At 45.1% G+C, this 19,008-nt stretch overlaps 1 protein-coding gene across 1 annotated transcript in view; it reads right to left on the reverse strand.

Moving 5' to 3' along the window:
* LOC124788495 (sphingosine kinase 1-like) overlaps positions 1–18,650 on the reverse strand; it is a 192,379-nt gene extending 173,729 nt beyond the window's left edge. Inside the window, exon 1 of the mRNA XM_047255765.1 lies at positions 18,482–18,650. Coding sequence (XP_047111721.1) covers positions 18,482–18,650 — 169 coding nt within the window. The remainder of the gene's footprint in view (positions 1–18,481) is intronic.
* Positions 18,651–19,008: the final 358 nt, after the last annotated feature.

The following is a 19,008-nucleotide window of genomic DNA, read 5'->3' on the forward strand; positions in this document are numbered from 1 at the left end:
CTCTCTCTCTCTCTCTCTCTCTCCACCCCCCCCCCCCCCCTTCCCTCCCTCTCTCGCATATAACTTAAAATTTGTCGCCTCTACAGTATCATCTTCAATACTTAACGTAAGAGATGAGGCGTGCAATTTATTTTCCCATACTGAGCGACGCTAGAGAGGGATTTCGAAGTCTGCACAACAACGCGACCAGCGTTGTTACTAGATACGTTTCACGTTAGTATTTTCCTAGGAACTTTCTCTCGCCCTTACAACCGAATCGAAGTTAGCTCTACAACGTCAACAGTAACTCCGCCGATAAAATTTCGGAGGTTGTCCATGTACTTGGTGACTCTTTACAGAGGAATAAGGTAATTATGATTTATTCGGTTTATTACCCCAATTACCTTTCTTCCTGCGAAAATGCCTCCACAAAAGCGAAAAAGCTTCCATGACGCAATCATCAAAACGTGCAACGCAAAAGACAGAGTAACGCAACAGCCCTCAGACAGATGCTAATGTACTGTGATGTGGCTGTCGTTGCTACGGGAGGAGATTCCCATGCCGTCGTCATGTCACTTTTCCACTGCATTCAGTGAACCCATGCAAAAGGTGCATATGGCCAACTCTTCATCAGTAAACTGCTGTACATAACTGTTAAAGCACTACTAACACTGCTGGAAAAACAAACCCAAGACGCACCCGGGCATTACTCAATGCAGTCTCGAGGGATAAGAGTAAGGTGGACATTACTGTTGCCAGCAGCAAGCGCCGCGACTGAACGGAATAAGTTTGTTTCCAGAGGCACCCAGCATACACCGTTGACATCTGGACTGTTGTACGAATGTGTTCAGGGCAATACATTTAAAAAAAAAAATGGCCAAGTGTGAGCGGACTCGCGCACTGTGGTTTCCGTACGCACGTAATTATGTATATCCATTCCGGGGATCGAGGGTATTGACGATTTTTGCCTTTTACCGACATTGATACTGGCAAGATTTCGGTTCCAGGAATACCAAGACTTTCGAGAATGTTTTAATTCCAAGTGATAAAAGAAATATTGTTTTGTTTGACATAATTACAAATTAACAATTTCCGATTTTTGTCTTTACTTGTACTGTGAAACTTCGCTTCTTGCCAAATTTCATGATTCTAGGTCAACGGGAAGTAACCTATGCGTTTTGATGAGTGTTGTTGAGTATCAAAATACGTGACATAAATGGCCTTATCTTCTGATTACATGGACTTAAAATTTTTACACCGGCAAGGAACCACTGACCTTAGTAAGTATGTGACTTAAATTTCAACATGATTCACCAAATTGTTCTAGACAAAAAGGATCTCAACAGACGGATAAAAAAAAGACGAAAGATTTTTTTCGTGTTGTATATTTACAAATTATTCGGATTTTTCCCTTTATTTGCACTATGAAATCTTGCTTCTTGTCAAATTTCATGATTCTAGGTTAACGGGAAGTACGCTATAGGTTGTGATGAGCGAGTTTCAGATCGTGAAAATATGTGATGTTAACTACCGTATCTTTTGGCGGAATTACCCAAAGTATATGATTTCTACACCGCCAAGGGACCACAGATCTTAATATGTGACATAAATTTTAACTTGATAAGTGTAGTAGTTCCAGAGAGGGATCTTACAGACGGATGACAAAGAGATCCTATAAGGGTTCCGTTTTTACAGTTTGAGGCACGGAAACCTATAAAGGCGTGAAAACAAAGTCTAGCGGAATGGATGTCCTGAGTAACGAGCTCCCGGAGGCCACGGGTGCCTTGTACCGCCGGCCGTGGTGGCCGAGCGGTTCTAGGCGCTACAGTCTGGAACCGCGCGACCGCTACGGTCGCAGGTTCGAATCCTGCCTCGAGCATGGATGTGTGTGATGTCCTTAGGTTAGTTAGGTTTAAGTAGTTCTAAGTTCTAGGGGACTGATGACCTCAGAAGTTAAGTCCCATAGAGCTCAGAGCCTTTTGAACCATTTGCCTTGTACCAGAACACTCGGAAAATGTCCATGAATAACAGCCCAAGTTTTGTTCATCCTGTATACAACGTATGCGATCTGCACTCCGCACCACGTTTCTTATTACCTCTAGATTTACATATTTTTCATCAAAATGTATGTTGGTGGATCTGTTTTTACTGGTATCACCAACTGCATCTCCAGCCGACTGCAAAGCTCTATGATTATTGTGTATCTTGGCACCAGCCTTCTCAACCAATATTCCGAAAGCACGTTAGATACGCAAGTTCCTAAACCTAGCGATCGAAGAAATTTTAATTGCCAATCTTTGACCGGAAAGGGAATAGAAAGTTGTGTCCTAAAGTTTACTTCTTGACCATCCACCTGTCCGGCACTGTCCTAGAATATTCGTCAGAAGATGATGTTGGTGATGAGGATAGCTTTTCTCACTACCAGGACACGAATCAAGTAGCTCCTGGTATAACAGCCTAGCACTACCATGAATTAGCGCACAAAACTGCAGTGTCGCTGAACCACTAGGCACGGAGTCGTAAGGAAGAGAATATTTTGAGAAGTTCCTTATTACCACACTATGTGGCAATGTTTGGTTTAAAGTCTAAACGTATTCGTACCGTGTCATATAACTTGACCGTAGGACACAGTCGACCTGTTCGTCAGATGAAGGCACTAAGCTTGGTACTTTGCGATATGCGTAGGCCATCTCCCGGCACCGGGTTTCATCTTCCAGCGACAAAAACGACACGACACAATGGAAGTACCGATCACAGTACTACTTCTTGTTCTTCTTTCCCCTTAACATCACATCATCACCATCACCATCACCCTTAATTGTGGGGTGCTACAGCTGTATTGTTTCATCTACGAACCAAGTGAACAACAATGGTCAACAACTTTTTTTCGAACACTTATTTGAGTGAGATTTTTTACTGATTCTCACTTTTTTTTTTGGCTGACTTTAAATTTGAAATCTGTTTTGCTGTGCATGCTCTGGTTTTCATACAATTCCAACTTTTCCATTCAAGCAGCATGCGGTTACATTAATTATTTAGAAAGGAAATGGGACAAACATGTGATGGTAGACTGTTGCTGGTACGTTAAACGAGACCTCCCTGAAGTTTTCCACAAACGGAAGAGCTTAAAATGAAATTAGGTTTCTCTCCAAACTTGCAGCTGACGTTTTAGCCTCTGGATTGGAAGAAAAATGTCTGCCGAGTGATATTACAAAAGTAGCACATTACCGAAAGCAGAAAAAAGTCTTTCTTTCAAATTTTACACCGAAAGATAAGTTTGTTTATGGCTCTGAGCACTATGGGACTTAACTTCTGAGGTCATCAGTCCCCTAGAACTCAGAACTACTTAAACCTAACTAACCTAAGGACATCACACACATCCATGCCCGAGGCAGGATTCGAACTTGCCACCGTAGCGGTCACGCGGTTCCAGACTGAAGCGCCTAGAACCGCACGGCCACACCGGCCGGCTAAGTTTGTTTATTGCCATAATCTATGAGGTCTTCTCCAGGAATTTGGAATTATATTGTACAACCTTGATGACTGACGTTTATTTGTAGACAGTTCAAAACGCAGTCTGAAGTGTGTCTATTACATAATGGAAATGTCTATGCACCTGTTCCAGTGGGTCATTTCGCGTATTTACAAGAGGAGCGTAATGACCTGAAGAGTATGGTTCACCTCAATACCAAGAGCTCTCCAGTATAATATTCGTGGACCTCAAAATGGTTAATTTGCAACATGGCCAACGGAGCAGAATTACAAAGTATCACTGTCTTATTTGCATATAGGATATCCAGGGACGAGATAGGTACTGGAATGCTGTCAGCGACCCAATTGTCGAGAAAAAAATGATTTTCCCTCCACGCCATATCAAACTGGATTTGAGACAACAGGTTTTTAAAGCATTAGATGGAGACCCTCAATGGTTCCAACATATGGTCAGTGCCCTTCCTGCTTTGTACCTTGAGAAGATCAATACAGGAGTGTTTAAAGGACTTGTTTAAAGGACTCCAGATTCAGCCACTTGTACTTGATGAGGAGTTTAAAACAAAGATTAACATCAAGGAAACGATTCCACGAGTGTCATTCGTTGCGGGATAGTAAAAAAGTTACTAATTGTGAAAAATCTCATAGCTGGTATGTTGTCAGCTTTCAGATCCAGGGGTGTCATGTGAGTGTGTCACTTCACTTCGCACACAGTTATCTTACAAATTCCCTGATTACTCATGAAAAATCAGTGACGAGCAAGGCGAATGGTTCCATCATGACCTCAGCACTGTGGAAAATCGCTATCAAGGGAGATGGAACAAACATATGATGGCAGACTACGGCTAGAGTATTAAATGAGATCTCCTTGAAGTAGTGAACAAACAGAAGAGCTTGAAACACGAAACTACCTGCGTCAATGGAATGTATTAGTTATAAGTCACTGTTATCTAACTGTAGCATCCTTCATGGTGTATGTGTTTCAATTTGTACCACTAAATACACTCCTGGAAATGGAAAAAAGAACACATTGACACCGGTGTGTCAGACCCACCATACTTGCTCCGGACACTGCGAGAGGGCTGTACAAGCAATGATCACACGCACGGCACAGCGGACACACCAGGAACCGCGGTGTTGGCCGTCGAATGGCGCTAGCTGCGCAGCATTTGTGCACCGCCGCCGTCAGTGTCAGCCAGTTTGCCGTGGCATACGGAGCTCCGTCGCAGTCTTTAACACTGGTAGCATGCCGCGACAGCGTGGACGTGAACCGTATGTGCAGCTGACGGACTTTGAGCGAGGGCGTATAGTGGGCATGCGGGCGGCCGGGTGGACGTACCGCCGAATTGCTCAACACGTGGGGCGTGAGGTCTCCACAGTACATCGATGTTGTCGCCAGTGGTCGGCGGAAGGTGCACGTGCCCGTCGACCTGGGACCGGACCGCAGCGACGCACGGATGCACGCCAAGACCGTAGGATCCTACGCAGTGCCGTAGGGGACCGCACCGCCACTTCCCAGCAAATTAGGGACACTGTTGCTCCTGGGGTATCGGCGAGGACCATTCGCAACCGTCTCCATGAAGCTGGGCTACGGTCCCGCACACCGTTAGGCCGTCTTCCGCTCACGCCCCAACATCGTGCAGCCCGCCTCCAGTGGTGTCGCGACAGGCGTGAATGGAGGGACGAATGGAGACGTGTCGTCTTCAGCGATGAGAGTCGCTTCTGCCTTGGTGCCAATGATGGTCGTATGCGTGTTTGGCGCCGTGCAGGTGAGCGCCACAATCAGGACTGCATACGACCGAGGCACACAGGGCCAACACCCGGCATCATGGTGTGGGGAGCGATCTCCTACACTGGCCGTACACCACTGGTGATCGTCGAGGGGACACTGAATAGTGCTCGGTACATCCAAACCGTCATCGAACCCATCGTTCTACCATTCCTAGACCGGCAAGGGAACTTGCTGTTCCAACAGGACAATGCACGTCCGCATGTATCCCGTGCCACCCAACGTGCTCTAGAAGGTGTAAGTCAACTACCCTGGCCAGCAAGATCTCCGGATCTGTCCCCCATTGAGCATGTTTGGGACTGGATGAAGCGTCGTCTCACGCGGTCTGCACGTCCAGCACGAACGCTGGTCCAACTGAGGCGCCAGGTGGAAATGGCATGGCAAGCCGTTCCACAGGACTACATCCAGCATCTCTACGATCGTCTCCATGGGAGAATAGCAGCCTGCATTGCTGCGAAAGGTGGATATACACTGTACTAGTGCCGACATTGTGCATGCTCTGTTGCCTGTGTCTATGTGCCTGTGGTTCTGTCAGTGTGATCATGTGATGTATCTGACCCCAGGAATGTGTCAATAAAGTTTCCCCTTCCTGGGACAATGAATTCACGGTGTTCTTATTTCAATTTCCAGGAGTGTATATTTAGACCGTTTTATATATTTCATTTGCGTTACCCGGCTAAGTCCAAGGGAGTTAAATTTGTCGACCTACGTTATGATCTACTGATAGAAAGATGAAATACTGGCATTTGGTGATTGCAACAAAAATGGAGCTTTCAGAAGAAAAGCGGCCACAGATTTGAAATCAGCACCCTTACATTAGGTAAGAACTGCTGCTGATAGCAATGCAACAAAAATGTTGACCAGTGCAATTACAAATCGTCTTTCGGGTATAACGCGCATTTTCAAGCACAGTAAAACTGATATTATACGAGGGCTATCCACAAAGTACATTACGTTTTGGAATTAAAAATAAATAAAGTATTGGAATTTTTTTATTATATACAGATGAAAGCCGCACTTAAATACTACTTTTCTACATAGTTGCCATTTAAATTAAGGCACTTATCGTAGCGATGGACGAGCTTGGAAATTCCTTCGTCGTAAAATTCGGCCGCCTGCGCCTTCAACCACGTGGTTACCTCTTTTGGGACAGAAAAGGTGTGATTTTTGTGGATTTCCTGGAAAGAGGCACTGCAATAAACTCTCAAAGGTATTGCCACACTCTGCACAACCTCAGAAGAGCAATACAAGACAAGCGCAGGGGAAAGTTGGGCTCAAAGATCTTGCTGATTCACGACAACGCCCGGGCCCACATGGCAAATGCCACTCGTGAAGTTCTCGAATCTTTTAAGTGGGAGTTGTTTCCTCATCCGCCGTACAGTCCCGACCTGGCACCGAGCGACTTCCACTTATTCCCAGCAATGAAGAAGTGGTTGGCTATGCAGCGTTTTGATGACGACGCACAGCTTCAAGAAGAGGTAACCATGTGGTTGAAGGCGCAGGCGGCCGAATTTTACGACGAAGGAATTTCCAAGCTCGTTCATCGCTACGATAAGTGCCTTAATTTAAATGGCAACTATGTAGAAAAGTAGTATTTAAGTGTGGCTTTCATCTGTATGTAATAAAAAAATTTCCAATACTTTATTTATTTTTAAATCCAAAACGTAATGTACTTTGTGGATAGCCGTCGTAGCGCAATTGTCGGTTATGGTTCTCGTATTCTCATATTGTGGCGTTCTTTAAGACGTAAGAACGTAAGTGACTGTTGCATTATTTACATTTTCACGCTGCCGATATGTCGCATACAATGGACTTGATGCCCGAAACTCGTCAGTTTAGGAGTTAAATAGCATCCACATGTCCTCCGACGTGCGGATGCTATTCAGCTCCGAAACTGACGAGTTAGTTTATAACAAATATGAATTGGAGAATGAATCGTTCGTAAATCCGAAATCGGTCGCATGTGAAAAACTTGGCAATACCAGACTGCTAAACAAAAACTGTTAATTCCTGATATCGCGTATTATTTGTTGGAGCCGAGCGAACTTCATAAAACTGAGTGTCTTTGCCATGTTTTCCAGGAACTAGTATTTAGAGTTTTGTACTTACAAACGGCATCATCCACTCGTAACCTGAATGGCTGAAGACAGTGAAAGCCAAGCTAGACAGCACTGGCTGTGAGCCAAGAATAATAGCCAGTTCTCACCGAAGTTAGTGGGAGAGCTTTTCACTTCCAAGAAACTGGTATGGAAACTAGTTAGGTTAAGTGCATCGGTGTGAACTTTCGTCCTCAGTAGCATTCGCTTCCGTCGAGACACCGCTGTGAGCAAGCCAGGCTAGAAAACGGGTTGCACTATCGCGTATGTGATCCAGGACTTGTGCAGTTTTTTTTTTGTTAGGAATATTTTCTCTCTAGCCGTATATGACGCCTTTTCCAATGATAAACATACTACAAAGAATGGATAGATATTCAGAATCAGCTATTGTTGAAAGAGAAGATTTTAAGAAAAATATGTTTAATAGTACGACAAGTAACAACATTTTTAAATTTTTATGCAGTTTGTGTTTCGACAGCTGTGGATGAATATAATGGCTGATGATTAGGAACAACTGTAGTCAGTGAGGAATGCTCACAAACATCCACTCAAGACTTTCACTTGGTAGCTATAGAGCACAATCCTGTTATTCCCACTGGCGAGGGTATCTTGGCATCTAGAGATTCAGAATCTGTTAGAAGTGTAACTAACTGAAAATCATTAATGGTGCTTTTTTCGGAGACCTAAGAAAGTATGAACTTCTGGCGCAAACCATAATAATTTCTGCTCTGATGTGCAAAAGTGAGGTATGGGTTCTACCGTACGAGAAAACTGCTAAATAACAAACAACAGCAGTTAAATTATTATTATTATTACGAGTATTATTAGTTCAGGTCCTTTATAGCTCAACCTTTAACATATATTTTCTTTAAAAACATGAGGATATGTAACGATATGTTTCAGATCATGTGTCAAATGAACAGAGCCTCAATGCATATATAAGTAAATTGTATTATATCAGAAAGAACACTGGATGGATGATGTCACAGAGCCAGTAAGAGTGTAGCGCCAGTAAGAGAGTAGTGCCAGTAAAGATTGACGGCATGATACGGTATTCACCGGTGAAAACTGAATTAATACACGATACTCTTGCTGTAGACATCAAAGCAATACCATTCTAAACCTTTACAATGGATGCCGTACAGCGTATTCAATTATTAACAGAGGCACATTCAGTCAAATTAACACTGCATTTCCTTACGCAGTTTTCCTAAGCCCGTTATCACCTCTTTAAAGGTCATCACACTTCGTCGCACACCCATGAATTCGTATTCTGATAAACGTAGAGTTACGGTCATGGCTGGTGACAGTTCAATCTGACGTAACATCACTGTTCGTTTACGTTTTTACAACGCAGGAAGCCGTCATGTGCAAAAGAAGTCTAATCTCGGATATGGTAAGAAACGACTTACGAGCGTATTAAACAAGTGTTGCTCAGGTTGCTAAACAAGGCCGTGAGTTACGTGGTACCGGTGTGTGTGTGTGTGTGTGTGTGTGTGTGTGTGTGTGTGTGTAAAACGAACAATGCAAAGGGAAAGTATACCATGTAGCTGCAACCGAAACCATCTCTTCCGGAATGACGGCTGAGAAAGCAATGGGTGAAAAATGTGATTGTTTTCATTCTGAATACGTATGGGAACCCACAGGGAAACGCAGTTTTCGCGTCAGATTCGCTGATGTCGCTGCTACGTCGATATTTAGAATTCTGTTGCGAGCCATCCCGTCAGGGGCAGTATCTGATCATCCTGAGCTAAACAGTAAACTGGGAGCTGCAGATTAATCTCTGACGTGTTACTCAAGGAACAACTACCCATACGCGTAGTCGCAGAGCTGTAAAGTTATCTTACGCTTGACAGCGAGGAATAACACTAATACAATTCCATTACTTTAAAAACTCCTACGTTAACAGGAAAATCGTAGATAAATAATTAGGAATTAACAGTTTGATCGAGCAAAGACTGTCTGTCCCTGGGAAACCTTGGATCTTTATCGGTGGTTTCCACAAAACGCCAAACGTGAAGCCGGCCGGTGTGGCTGAGCGGTTCTAGGCGCTTCAGTCTGGAACCGCGCGACCGCTACGGTCGCAGGTTCGAATCCCGCCTCGGGCATGGATGTGTGTCTGATGTCCTTAGGTTAGTTAGGTTTAAGGAGTTCTAAGTTCTAGGGGCTAATGACCTCAGCTGTTAAATCCCATAGCGCTCAGAGCCATTTTCCAAACGTGAAGCTTAAAAGATATATCTCAGATGGGATAAACAGACCTGACCTCGGACACTGTCGGTTGGCGGATTCTTCTTGTGGATGGTCAAGCATATATCTTCTAGAATGTGGTTGCGGAGCACCAAAGCACACTATGAGGCACACGTGTCAGGAATGAGGCTTGTGATCCTAGCAGGAGATTTGAGTGAACTTCAAGATCCCCCAAAACCACCAGACTAGAATGGACCTTAACAATCCACCGAGAATCTAGTTTGGAGCGGCTTCCTTAAAATACTCCAGTCAAATATCGGAGTAGTTGCTTCAAACACACCGTTCTACACCCCTGTGCTTGATCTTCATTTTTAATTACCTAGAATTCGAGGTCATGTTAAGCTTACTTCCTTCCAGTTTATAAAGAAGTGTTGCCATGTTTAAGCTTCGAATTGGGTCGAGTCAAGTGGGCGGATGATTTCGTTGGTAGAGCTTTGATAACGGGAGGCAATCAAATCTAATCTTGTACATGATGTACTGTATCTTAGTTATTTATAGTTATAACTGTTCGTAAGTTGCATACTAACACTTTCTACTATATAATAAAATTGTATATGACCACTACGAATACTTCATTAATTCATTAATTTCAGAATAGATTACAATATTTCTGTCTTCATGCCGGGTTTGAGAATGAACTCGCATATACAAAGACCTCCATTATCGTAATAATCAGGAGCAACTAACTGGCGCGACTGCTACTGTAGTGGCCTTTTACGAAAGGAAACGATTAGACGACAAATGTCATGTGCGGTCATGGATAAGGTTTTGCCTGTACCCTCAGAGATTACCTCGATGCCTGATGGGATAGCTATATGATTATACAGAGAATATGCGAAAGACATTACATCTCTTATAGCAGCTATCTACCACAGGTCGTTGGAGGAATGAAGCGTTCAAATGTGTGTGAGTTCTTATGGGACTTAACTGCTAAGGTCATCAGTCCCTAAGCTTACACACTATTTAACCTAAATTATCCTAAGGACAAACACATACACCCATGCCCAAGGGAGGACTCGAACCTCCGCCGGGACCAGCCGAGCGTTCAAAGTGATTGCAAAAATTGCACAGGTTATTCCCGTTTTCAAGAAGGGTCATCGAACAGACGCACACAAATATAAAGCTGTGTCGCTGTCGTCGGTATGTTGCAGAAATTTCCAACATGTTTTATGATCTATAATTATAACCTTTCGGGGGACTGAAAATTTCTAGGAATCTGCTGTATTCCTTGTCACTACCCCTGTCACGTAGTCAACCCTTCTGTCGTAGCGGCGTGTCAACTTGCTTACATCTAGGCGCGCCCAAGAGTGGTGAGAACTTGTCCCCAGATGCCGCTAGCGGCGACTGCACTGTTTTGCCATACCTCCTGACGTGCGCCAGTCGCACACACTTATGACATCAGCCCGCTTGCGAAGCCAACGAACGCCTCTGTTATCGTCCGCAGCATCAATCAATAGCATGGATTCAGTGTAGTAACCCGTGCTGCTTTATAGCTCGCGGTTCAAGAAGCGAGCAGCCAGTTCATCGGCGGAGTTCACCTGGAGTTCAACAGAGTTCTGCAACAGCGGAGCGAAGAGCTCAGAGTTCCTCGGCAACCAACAGTTCATTATCGGCAGCCAGGGGTCGTCTTCAGCAGTTCTCGGTCAGCGGGCATCAGCTATGCAGTCAGCGGCAGCATCTATGAGTAAAGAGCTGCCCACAGCCTTAGTAGCGATGCATATTAATTCACTTTGTTGGCTCTGAGCACTATGGGACTTAACATCTATGGTCATCAGTCCCCTAGAACTTAGAACTACTTAAACCTAACTAACCTAAGGACATCACACACACCCAGTCATCACGAGGCAGAGAAAATCCCTGGCCCCGCCGGGAATCGAACCCGGGAACCCGGGCGTGGGAAGCGAGAACGCTACCGCACGACCACGAGCTGCGGACAATTCACTTTGTCTCTGGACGGGTGTTTACTTCTGAAAGTAACTGTTCTTTTGTGAAACTTAGTTCTCAGCTCGGACAGATTAATGTGTGCTTAAGCAGCACTGTTTGAGTTAATCTTTCAATAAACAAATGTTTATGTACTTCTGGTAATTATATGTGGGTTGCTGTGCTGCAAAATACTACAACAGAATAGACAAGGGTTTCCGCAAACAATGATCGTTAGTCATGTTTGGTATGGATCCCACACAAGAGTATATTTCTATCATGGGACGCACAGTAGTTCTATAGGCAGTCTCTTTTGTAAACAACCTCTTTGATAGTTTTGGGAGCATGCTGCTTTAGAAACATACAATTAGTTTCATTTTTAATTTCAGTGTACTATTTTTCGAAAGATGAACTATCTAACTGCAAAGTCTCTAACTAATATTAATCACAGGTTAAAAAATATTGTGCTATGTTTTCCTTATCAAATCAAGATGCGCATAATTTAATGCTTTCAAAGGCGTTGTAATTCTCATGCAATTAAAAAAATAACACGCTGAAAATCAAAATGACGGAATCTTAGACCACAAAGCATATTCTGATGACGACGTTAAGTTTCGTGGTTCGATACAACATGCGATGCTTGTGTTTAAAAACTAGCGAGCCTCTTTCAACACACCTCTGGCACGCAGGGCCGTGTTTACACGCTGGCTATGTGCGCTGCAGCCGATGCGCCAGCACAACAAAAATTTTACGTACAATAAGTCTTTGTATTAACACTGTTGTGTGGGCTCTCTTACAGTCGTAAAAAACGTAGACATAATTATTTTATATGGGCCTATTCGGCTGATTTTCCAGTTGACAGCTGATGAATTAAGTCATCACTCGCCTCTCAAACGCCGCGCTCCCTCACGCCAAATTCCCAGTTGCAGCCAGTCAAACGCGTGGCTCTTTAGATGGTAAAAGCACATACTATAAATTAAACTTCCCCGATGAGTTTTTCTGTCTGTATGTGAAACATGTGAAAGCTAATCCCAGGAACTACTGTAGGAGTTTTTATGCGGTTTCCACTAATAGGCTTCCCGCGCCTGGGTTCCCGGGTTCGATTCCCGGCGGGGTCAGGGATTTTCTCTGCCTCGTGATGACTGGGTGTTGTGTGATGTCCTTAGGTTAGTTAGGTTTAAGTAGTTCTAAGTTCTAGGGGACTGATGACCATAGATGTTAAGTCCCATAGTGCTCAGAGCCATTTGAACCATTTGAACCACTAATAGGCAGACTGACGAATGACGTTTTGTATATAATTTATTACTGCTATGTCAGTCAAACGTACGTTTGTCATCCGTTGAAGCACCACACGTCGAGCCTACCCCATCAGAAAAATTAAAAACTAAGAGTTTCCTTCGTGTCATAGACCTGTTTGAATCTATGTTGCGACAGAGGCTTGAGGCAGGCGAATTATTTTATTCCCATTTTGGGTTTCCCAGGAAGCTGGATTCAATTAACAAAACAGAGATCATTACATCGACCCAAAACTTAGTTGATATGCGAGTGCGTGCTAGAAAGTAATGCCTCCGAACTTTTTATTCTGTTTTCAGTATCTATTGAGGTATTATACGTTATGCATATTACTCGGTCGACTTTCCCGCTTCGCTGATGCAAGCTGCAACCCCTACAGCTAGAGAGCTCCAAATTGCGCCGTGTAAAATGCCAGTACGTAACGTAACTATGTCGGTGCGTGAGAAACAGAGTGCTGTAATCGAGTTTCTAACCGCAGAAAACGTGCTTCCAATTGAAATCCACAAAAAAATGAAAGTTTTGTACAGTGACAATGTTAGACAACACAGCGTGCTGCGGCATTTGCAACAGTCAGACGCCTCTGGTTCCACCGATCACAGTCCATACAGTCCCTACTTGGACTCATACGATTTTCATCTGTTTCCAGAATTTAATGAACGCATTCGAGAAATTCACTTTCTTAGCGATTAAGCGGTGCACGCAGAGATGAGGTTGTGACTCCCTTAACAAAGTAAAACATTCTACATTGACGTTATCAACAAACTGGCCTCTCGTTGGGAGCAATTTGTTCGTCGCCATGGTGACAATGTTGAGAAATAGTTAATATTTAGACATGAAAAATAAAGATTTAGGCTGTTAATAAATTTTCTGTTATTTAAAAATTTTTAAGTGTTTTCACAAAAAAATCGGAGGCGTTACTTTACTGCACGCTCTCGTAACAATGACTTGAAGGTTCAACTACTAAATAAAATGTTTCAGTTCAAGGCTTTTTACCTAGGGATTCAAAAAGATGATGAGGAAAATGTGAAAGTGCTTCCATTGGGAGGAGACACTTTATCAGTTCTTGGACCATCTGAACTCCGTTCATGGGAGCAGCTAATTTATCGTGGAGATGGAAAAAATGCACATCTTCTTTCTTGGAAGTCCGTCATCATCCTGCGCAGACCAATGGCGTCGTGAATAAAGTTGTACGCAGGGCACATTTGACTGCTTATAAGGGTCACCTATAGGAAAAAATCCAACATCTGAATTTTTTTAAGATAATGGCTATCCACCATCGAAGATCTGCAAGGCTTTACAATTAAAACCGAATGTGCGAGTCCCACCTTACGAAGCTGAACCCAAAAACTTTGAGACGACGGCCTTTATACCGTTCGTGGGGAATTTTTCTTCTAAATTAGGTCCTACGCGCTTTAAACATAAAAGCAAGGTTACGTTTTTGCCAGCACCAACGATAGCAACGCTCGTTCGCTACGAGGAAGACGATTTGACACTGCGGAAGGCAGTGCAGTCAGTCGTATATCGGACGTGATTTCTGTACAATTCAAGAACAATGCGTTATAACATCGACGTTATACCTGGCTGCTATAGCCTGATAAATCGGCAATGGCCGAGCACTGTATAAGGGCAAGTCACGCTATGGACTACAATAACGTCCGAAATTTAATATCTGACTCGTCCTTCTGCGATCCAGTTTTCAGGGAAACTACTGAAATAATCTGACGAATGATTTAATTAGCCGTGACGATGCTTTTAATCTTGACAAAATGTGTAATCCAGCACTATCACCGAGCGAGGTGGCGCATTGGTTAGCACACTGGACTCGGGAGGACGACGGTTCAAACCCGCGTTCGACCGTCCTGTTTCAGGTTTTCCGTGATTCCCCTAAATCGCTTCAGGTTCCTCTGACAAGGCACGGCCAACTTCCTTCCCCATCGTTCCCTAACCCGATGGGACCGGTAACCTCACTGTTTGGTCCCTTTCCCCCAAATCAACCAACCAAGCAGCACTAGCCATAGTTAAGCATCTTAGAAAACCGTACCGTCCCCCTGTCGACCAGAATTTTTGAAACAACCTCCTTCACAGATGGGTCGCGATACCATACATTTCTTCCGTCCATATGGTAGTTCTGCCACTATGATTTATGGTGTACGCAAGAGTAATTAACTCGCTCTGACAGGATATAAGGTGGACCGGAGCGCTTTACAGTCTGTCGGTCTTGACAACCGAAATACACTAACTGATCGACAGTATCCTAACACCTATTATTCGACATTAAGATGGGGTGTGTGCTTCCTTTGCCTTTAAGATGGCTTGTACTCTGCTTGGGACACTATCAAGAAGGTGTCTGAATGTCTGTGGGAGTATGGCAGCCCATTCTTCCTCAAGAGCCGAAACCAGAGAATGTACTGACGTTGGATTCAGGGGTCTGGAGCGACTTGGACGTTGTAACTCATCCCAAAGGAGTCCATTTGGATTCAGGTCGGGACGCTGGGCAAGCTAGTCCATTTCTGGAACGCTGATGTTCAAATGGCTCTGAGCACTATGGGACTTAACATCTGAGGTCGTCAGTCCGCTAGAACTTAGAACTACTTAAACCTAACTAACCTAAGGAAATCACACACATCCATGCCCGAGGCAGGATTCCTGGTCCCGGCAGAGGTTCGAATCCTCCCTCGGGCATGTGTGTGTGTGTGTGTGTGTGTGTGTGTGTGTGTGTGTGTGTGTGTGTGTGTGTGTGTTGTCCATAGCGCAAGTTAGTTTAAGTATAAAAAAACAGAGGCCGGCACGCTAGCTCAGCGTGTTCGGTCAGAGGGTTAGCTGCCCTCTGTAATAAAAAAACTGAGTTAATCGATCAACAACAAACTTAAACGGATGTCTCACGACGTTCGCCCCGAGCAGGTGGAACGAACTAAAGCGAACAAAATGAGATTTTTTATAAAAAAAAAAAGCGTTCAGCGCGACAGAATGTCAATCGTAAGGGCCCGGGATCGATTCCCAGCTTAGGGACTGGGTGTTGTGTTGTCCTAATCATCATTATTTCATCCCCATCGACGCGCAAATCGCCGCAGTGCCGTCAAATCGAAAGACTTGCACCCGACGAACGGTCTGCCCGCCGGGAGGCCCTAGTCACTTGACATTTAATTTTTACTCCTAGGCAAAGTCACTGGGCTAGCTGGACTGCTGGTAGCACTTTGGAACTCACTTGCGATATCTTCCGCTGATTTCCGCTTCAGTCACCCTGCACAATGAACGACAGACCCTGTCCGTCAGTACAAGAGGTCGGTCTGGTCTTGGTTTAGATCTGGTTGTTCCTTCGCATTTCCACTTCACAAGCACATCGCAGCGGTCGACTTGGACAACTTTAGAAGGGTTGAAATCTTCCTGATTCAGTTGTTAATCGGGCGAGATCCACGTAAAATCTCACTGGGCTCTCCTGAACAACTCATTCTGCAGTTACAGCTTTTGCCGGCCGTTGGGGCCAAGCGGTTCTAGGCGCCTCAGTCTGGAACCGCGCGACCGCTACGCTCGCAGGTTCGAATCCTGCCTCGGGCATGGATATGTGTGATGTCTCCTTAGGTTGGTTAGGTTTAAGTAGTTCTAAGTTCTAGGGGACTGATGACCTCAGAAGTTGTCCCATAGTGCTCAGAGCCATTTTAGTTACTGCTTTTCTACTGACAACACAATACTCCCAGACTTTTTATACTAGCGGGACAGCCGCTTCGTGACACCGAGAGATCAATACCGCAATACACAAGGGTGTCCGGGTACTTTTGAGTAACCAATCTCTGCGTACGTGAGTAATTTCTTCCACTACAATTCGCTGTGTACGCTCGTGCTACACTACTGGCCATTAGAATTGCTACACGAAGAAGAAATGCAGATGATAAACGAGTATTCATTGGACAAATATATTATACTAGAACTGACATGTGATTACATATTCACGCAATTTGGGTGCATAGATCCTAAGAAATCAGTACCCAGAACATCCACCTTTGGCCGTAATAACGGCCTTGATACGCCTGGGCATTGAGTCAAACAGAGCTTGGATGGTGTGTACAGGTACAGCTGCCCACGCAGCTTCAACACGATACCACAGTTCATCATGAGTAGTGACTGGCGTATTGTGACGAGCTAGTTCCTCGGCCACCATTGACCAGACGTTTTCAATTGGTGAGAGGTCTGGAGAATGTGCTGGCCAGGGCAGCAGTCGAACATTTTCTCTATCCAGAAAGGCCCGTACAGGACCTGCAACATGCGTACGTGCATTATCCAGCTGAAATGTAGAGTTTCGCAGGGATTGAATGAAGGGTAGAGCACGGGTCGTAACACATTTGAAATGTAACGTCCACTGTACAAAGTACCGTCCATGCGAACAAGAGGTGACCGAGACGTGTAACCAATGGCACCCCATACCATCACGCCGGGTGATACGCCAGTATAGCGTTGACGAATGCACGATTCCAATGTGCGTTGACCGCGATGTCGCCAAACACGGATGCGACCATCATGATGCTGTAAACAGAACCTGTATTCATCCGAAAAAATGACGTTTTGCCATTCGTGCACCCAGGTTCGTCGCTGAGTACACCATCGCAGGCGCTCCAGTCTGTGATGCAGCGTCAAGGGTAACCGCAGCCATTGTCTCCGAGCTGATAGCCCATGCTGCTGCAAACGTCGTCGAACTGTTCGTGCAGATAGTTGTCTTTCAAACGTCCACATCTGTTGACTCAGGGATCGAGACGTGGCTGCACGATTCGTTACAGCCATGCGGATAAGATGCCTGTCATCTCGACTGCTAGTGATACGAGGCCGTTGGGATCCAGCACGGCGTTCCGTATTACCCTCCTGAACCCATCGATTCCATATTCTGATAACTGTCATTGGATCTCAACCAACGCGAGCAACAATGTCGCGATACGATAAACCGCAATCCCGATAGGCTACAATCCGTCCTTTATTAAAGTCGGAAACGTGATGGTACGCATTTCTCCTCCTTACACGAAGCATCACAACAACGTTTCAACAGACAACGCCGGTCAAATGCTGTTTGTGTATGAGAAATCGGTTGGAAACTTTTTTCATGTCAGCACGTTGTAGGTGTCGCCACCGGCGCCAACCTTGTGTGAATGCTCTGAAAAGCTAATCATTTTCATATCACAGTATCTTCTTCCTGTCGGTTAAATTTCGCGTCTGTAGCATGTCATCTTCGTGGTGTACGAATTTTAATGGCCAGTAGTGTAGTTGTAAGTTCTAAGGGACTGATGACCTCAGGTGTTAAGTCCCATAGTGCTCAGAGCCATTTTAGTTACTACTTTTCTACTGACAACACAATGCTCCCAGACACTTTATATACTGGCGGGACAGCCTCTTCGTGACACCTAGAGATCAATACCGCAATACACAAGAGTGTCCGGGTAGTTTTGAATATCTAATCTCTGCCGTACGTGAGTAATTTGTTCTACTATAATTCGACGCGCCTGCTATTATCGCCCTCTACCAAAATACAAGGTGGACGAGAGCGCTTCATCGTCAGTCTTTCCGGATCGCGCCGACGATGGCTGAACGGCTGACAACCGAAACATTAACAGCAGGTAAAGTTTGCTTCCGGATGAAGTCTGACAATCACGTAGTAGGCTGTGAGAAGATGTTGGTTTACACGTACCGGTCCGCTCGGGTGACCAGCGCCCCGGCGTGCGCTGCGACCGGACGCCTGTGGGGCCGAGCGGCACGGTAAGCAGCTCGTGACACGGCAAGGCGTCGCGTGCCAGCAGGGACCGGCCGACCTCGGCGCGCCCTAGGCTGACGCGGCCGCCCTTGGCCCTGAGCGGCATTTGTCTCGAGTGGGAGGGGCGCCAGCGCGCTGAGGGCACCGTAATGAAACGGCTGCAGTGCTCCGCGACGCGCGTCGGGCGGCTTGTTTATCTCCTGCCTCGTCGTACACAGACTCCCCGCAACACTACGGACGGCTCACTCCGCGAAGGACAAAATGTTGCTGACAAGGGGACCGTTCGAATTTCCCCTCACCGATTGGACTCATATGGACAGCTTGTGCAAGGCACGACTGGGACTTTGACATACACGACCATACGCCTTCCCTACCATTTCTCGCATGTTAGTTCCATTTCATATCGGTTTGCAGCATTACACGCAGATATTTAAACGACTTGACTGTGTTCAAAATGTTCAAAT

This window comes from Schistocerca piceifrons, chromosome 3 (genome assembly GCF_021461385.2).
Source record: "Schistocerca piceifrons isolate TAMUIC-IGC-003096 chromosome 3, iqSchPice1.1, whole genome shotgun sequence".
In the NCBI taxonomy this organism is placed as follows: domain Eukaryota; kingdom Metazoa; phylum Arthropoda; class Insecta; order Orthoptera; family Acrididae; genus Schistocerca; species Schistocerca piceifrons.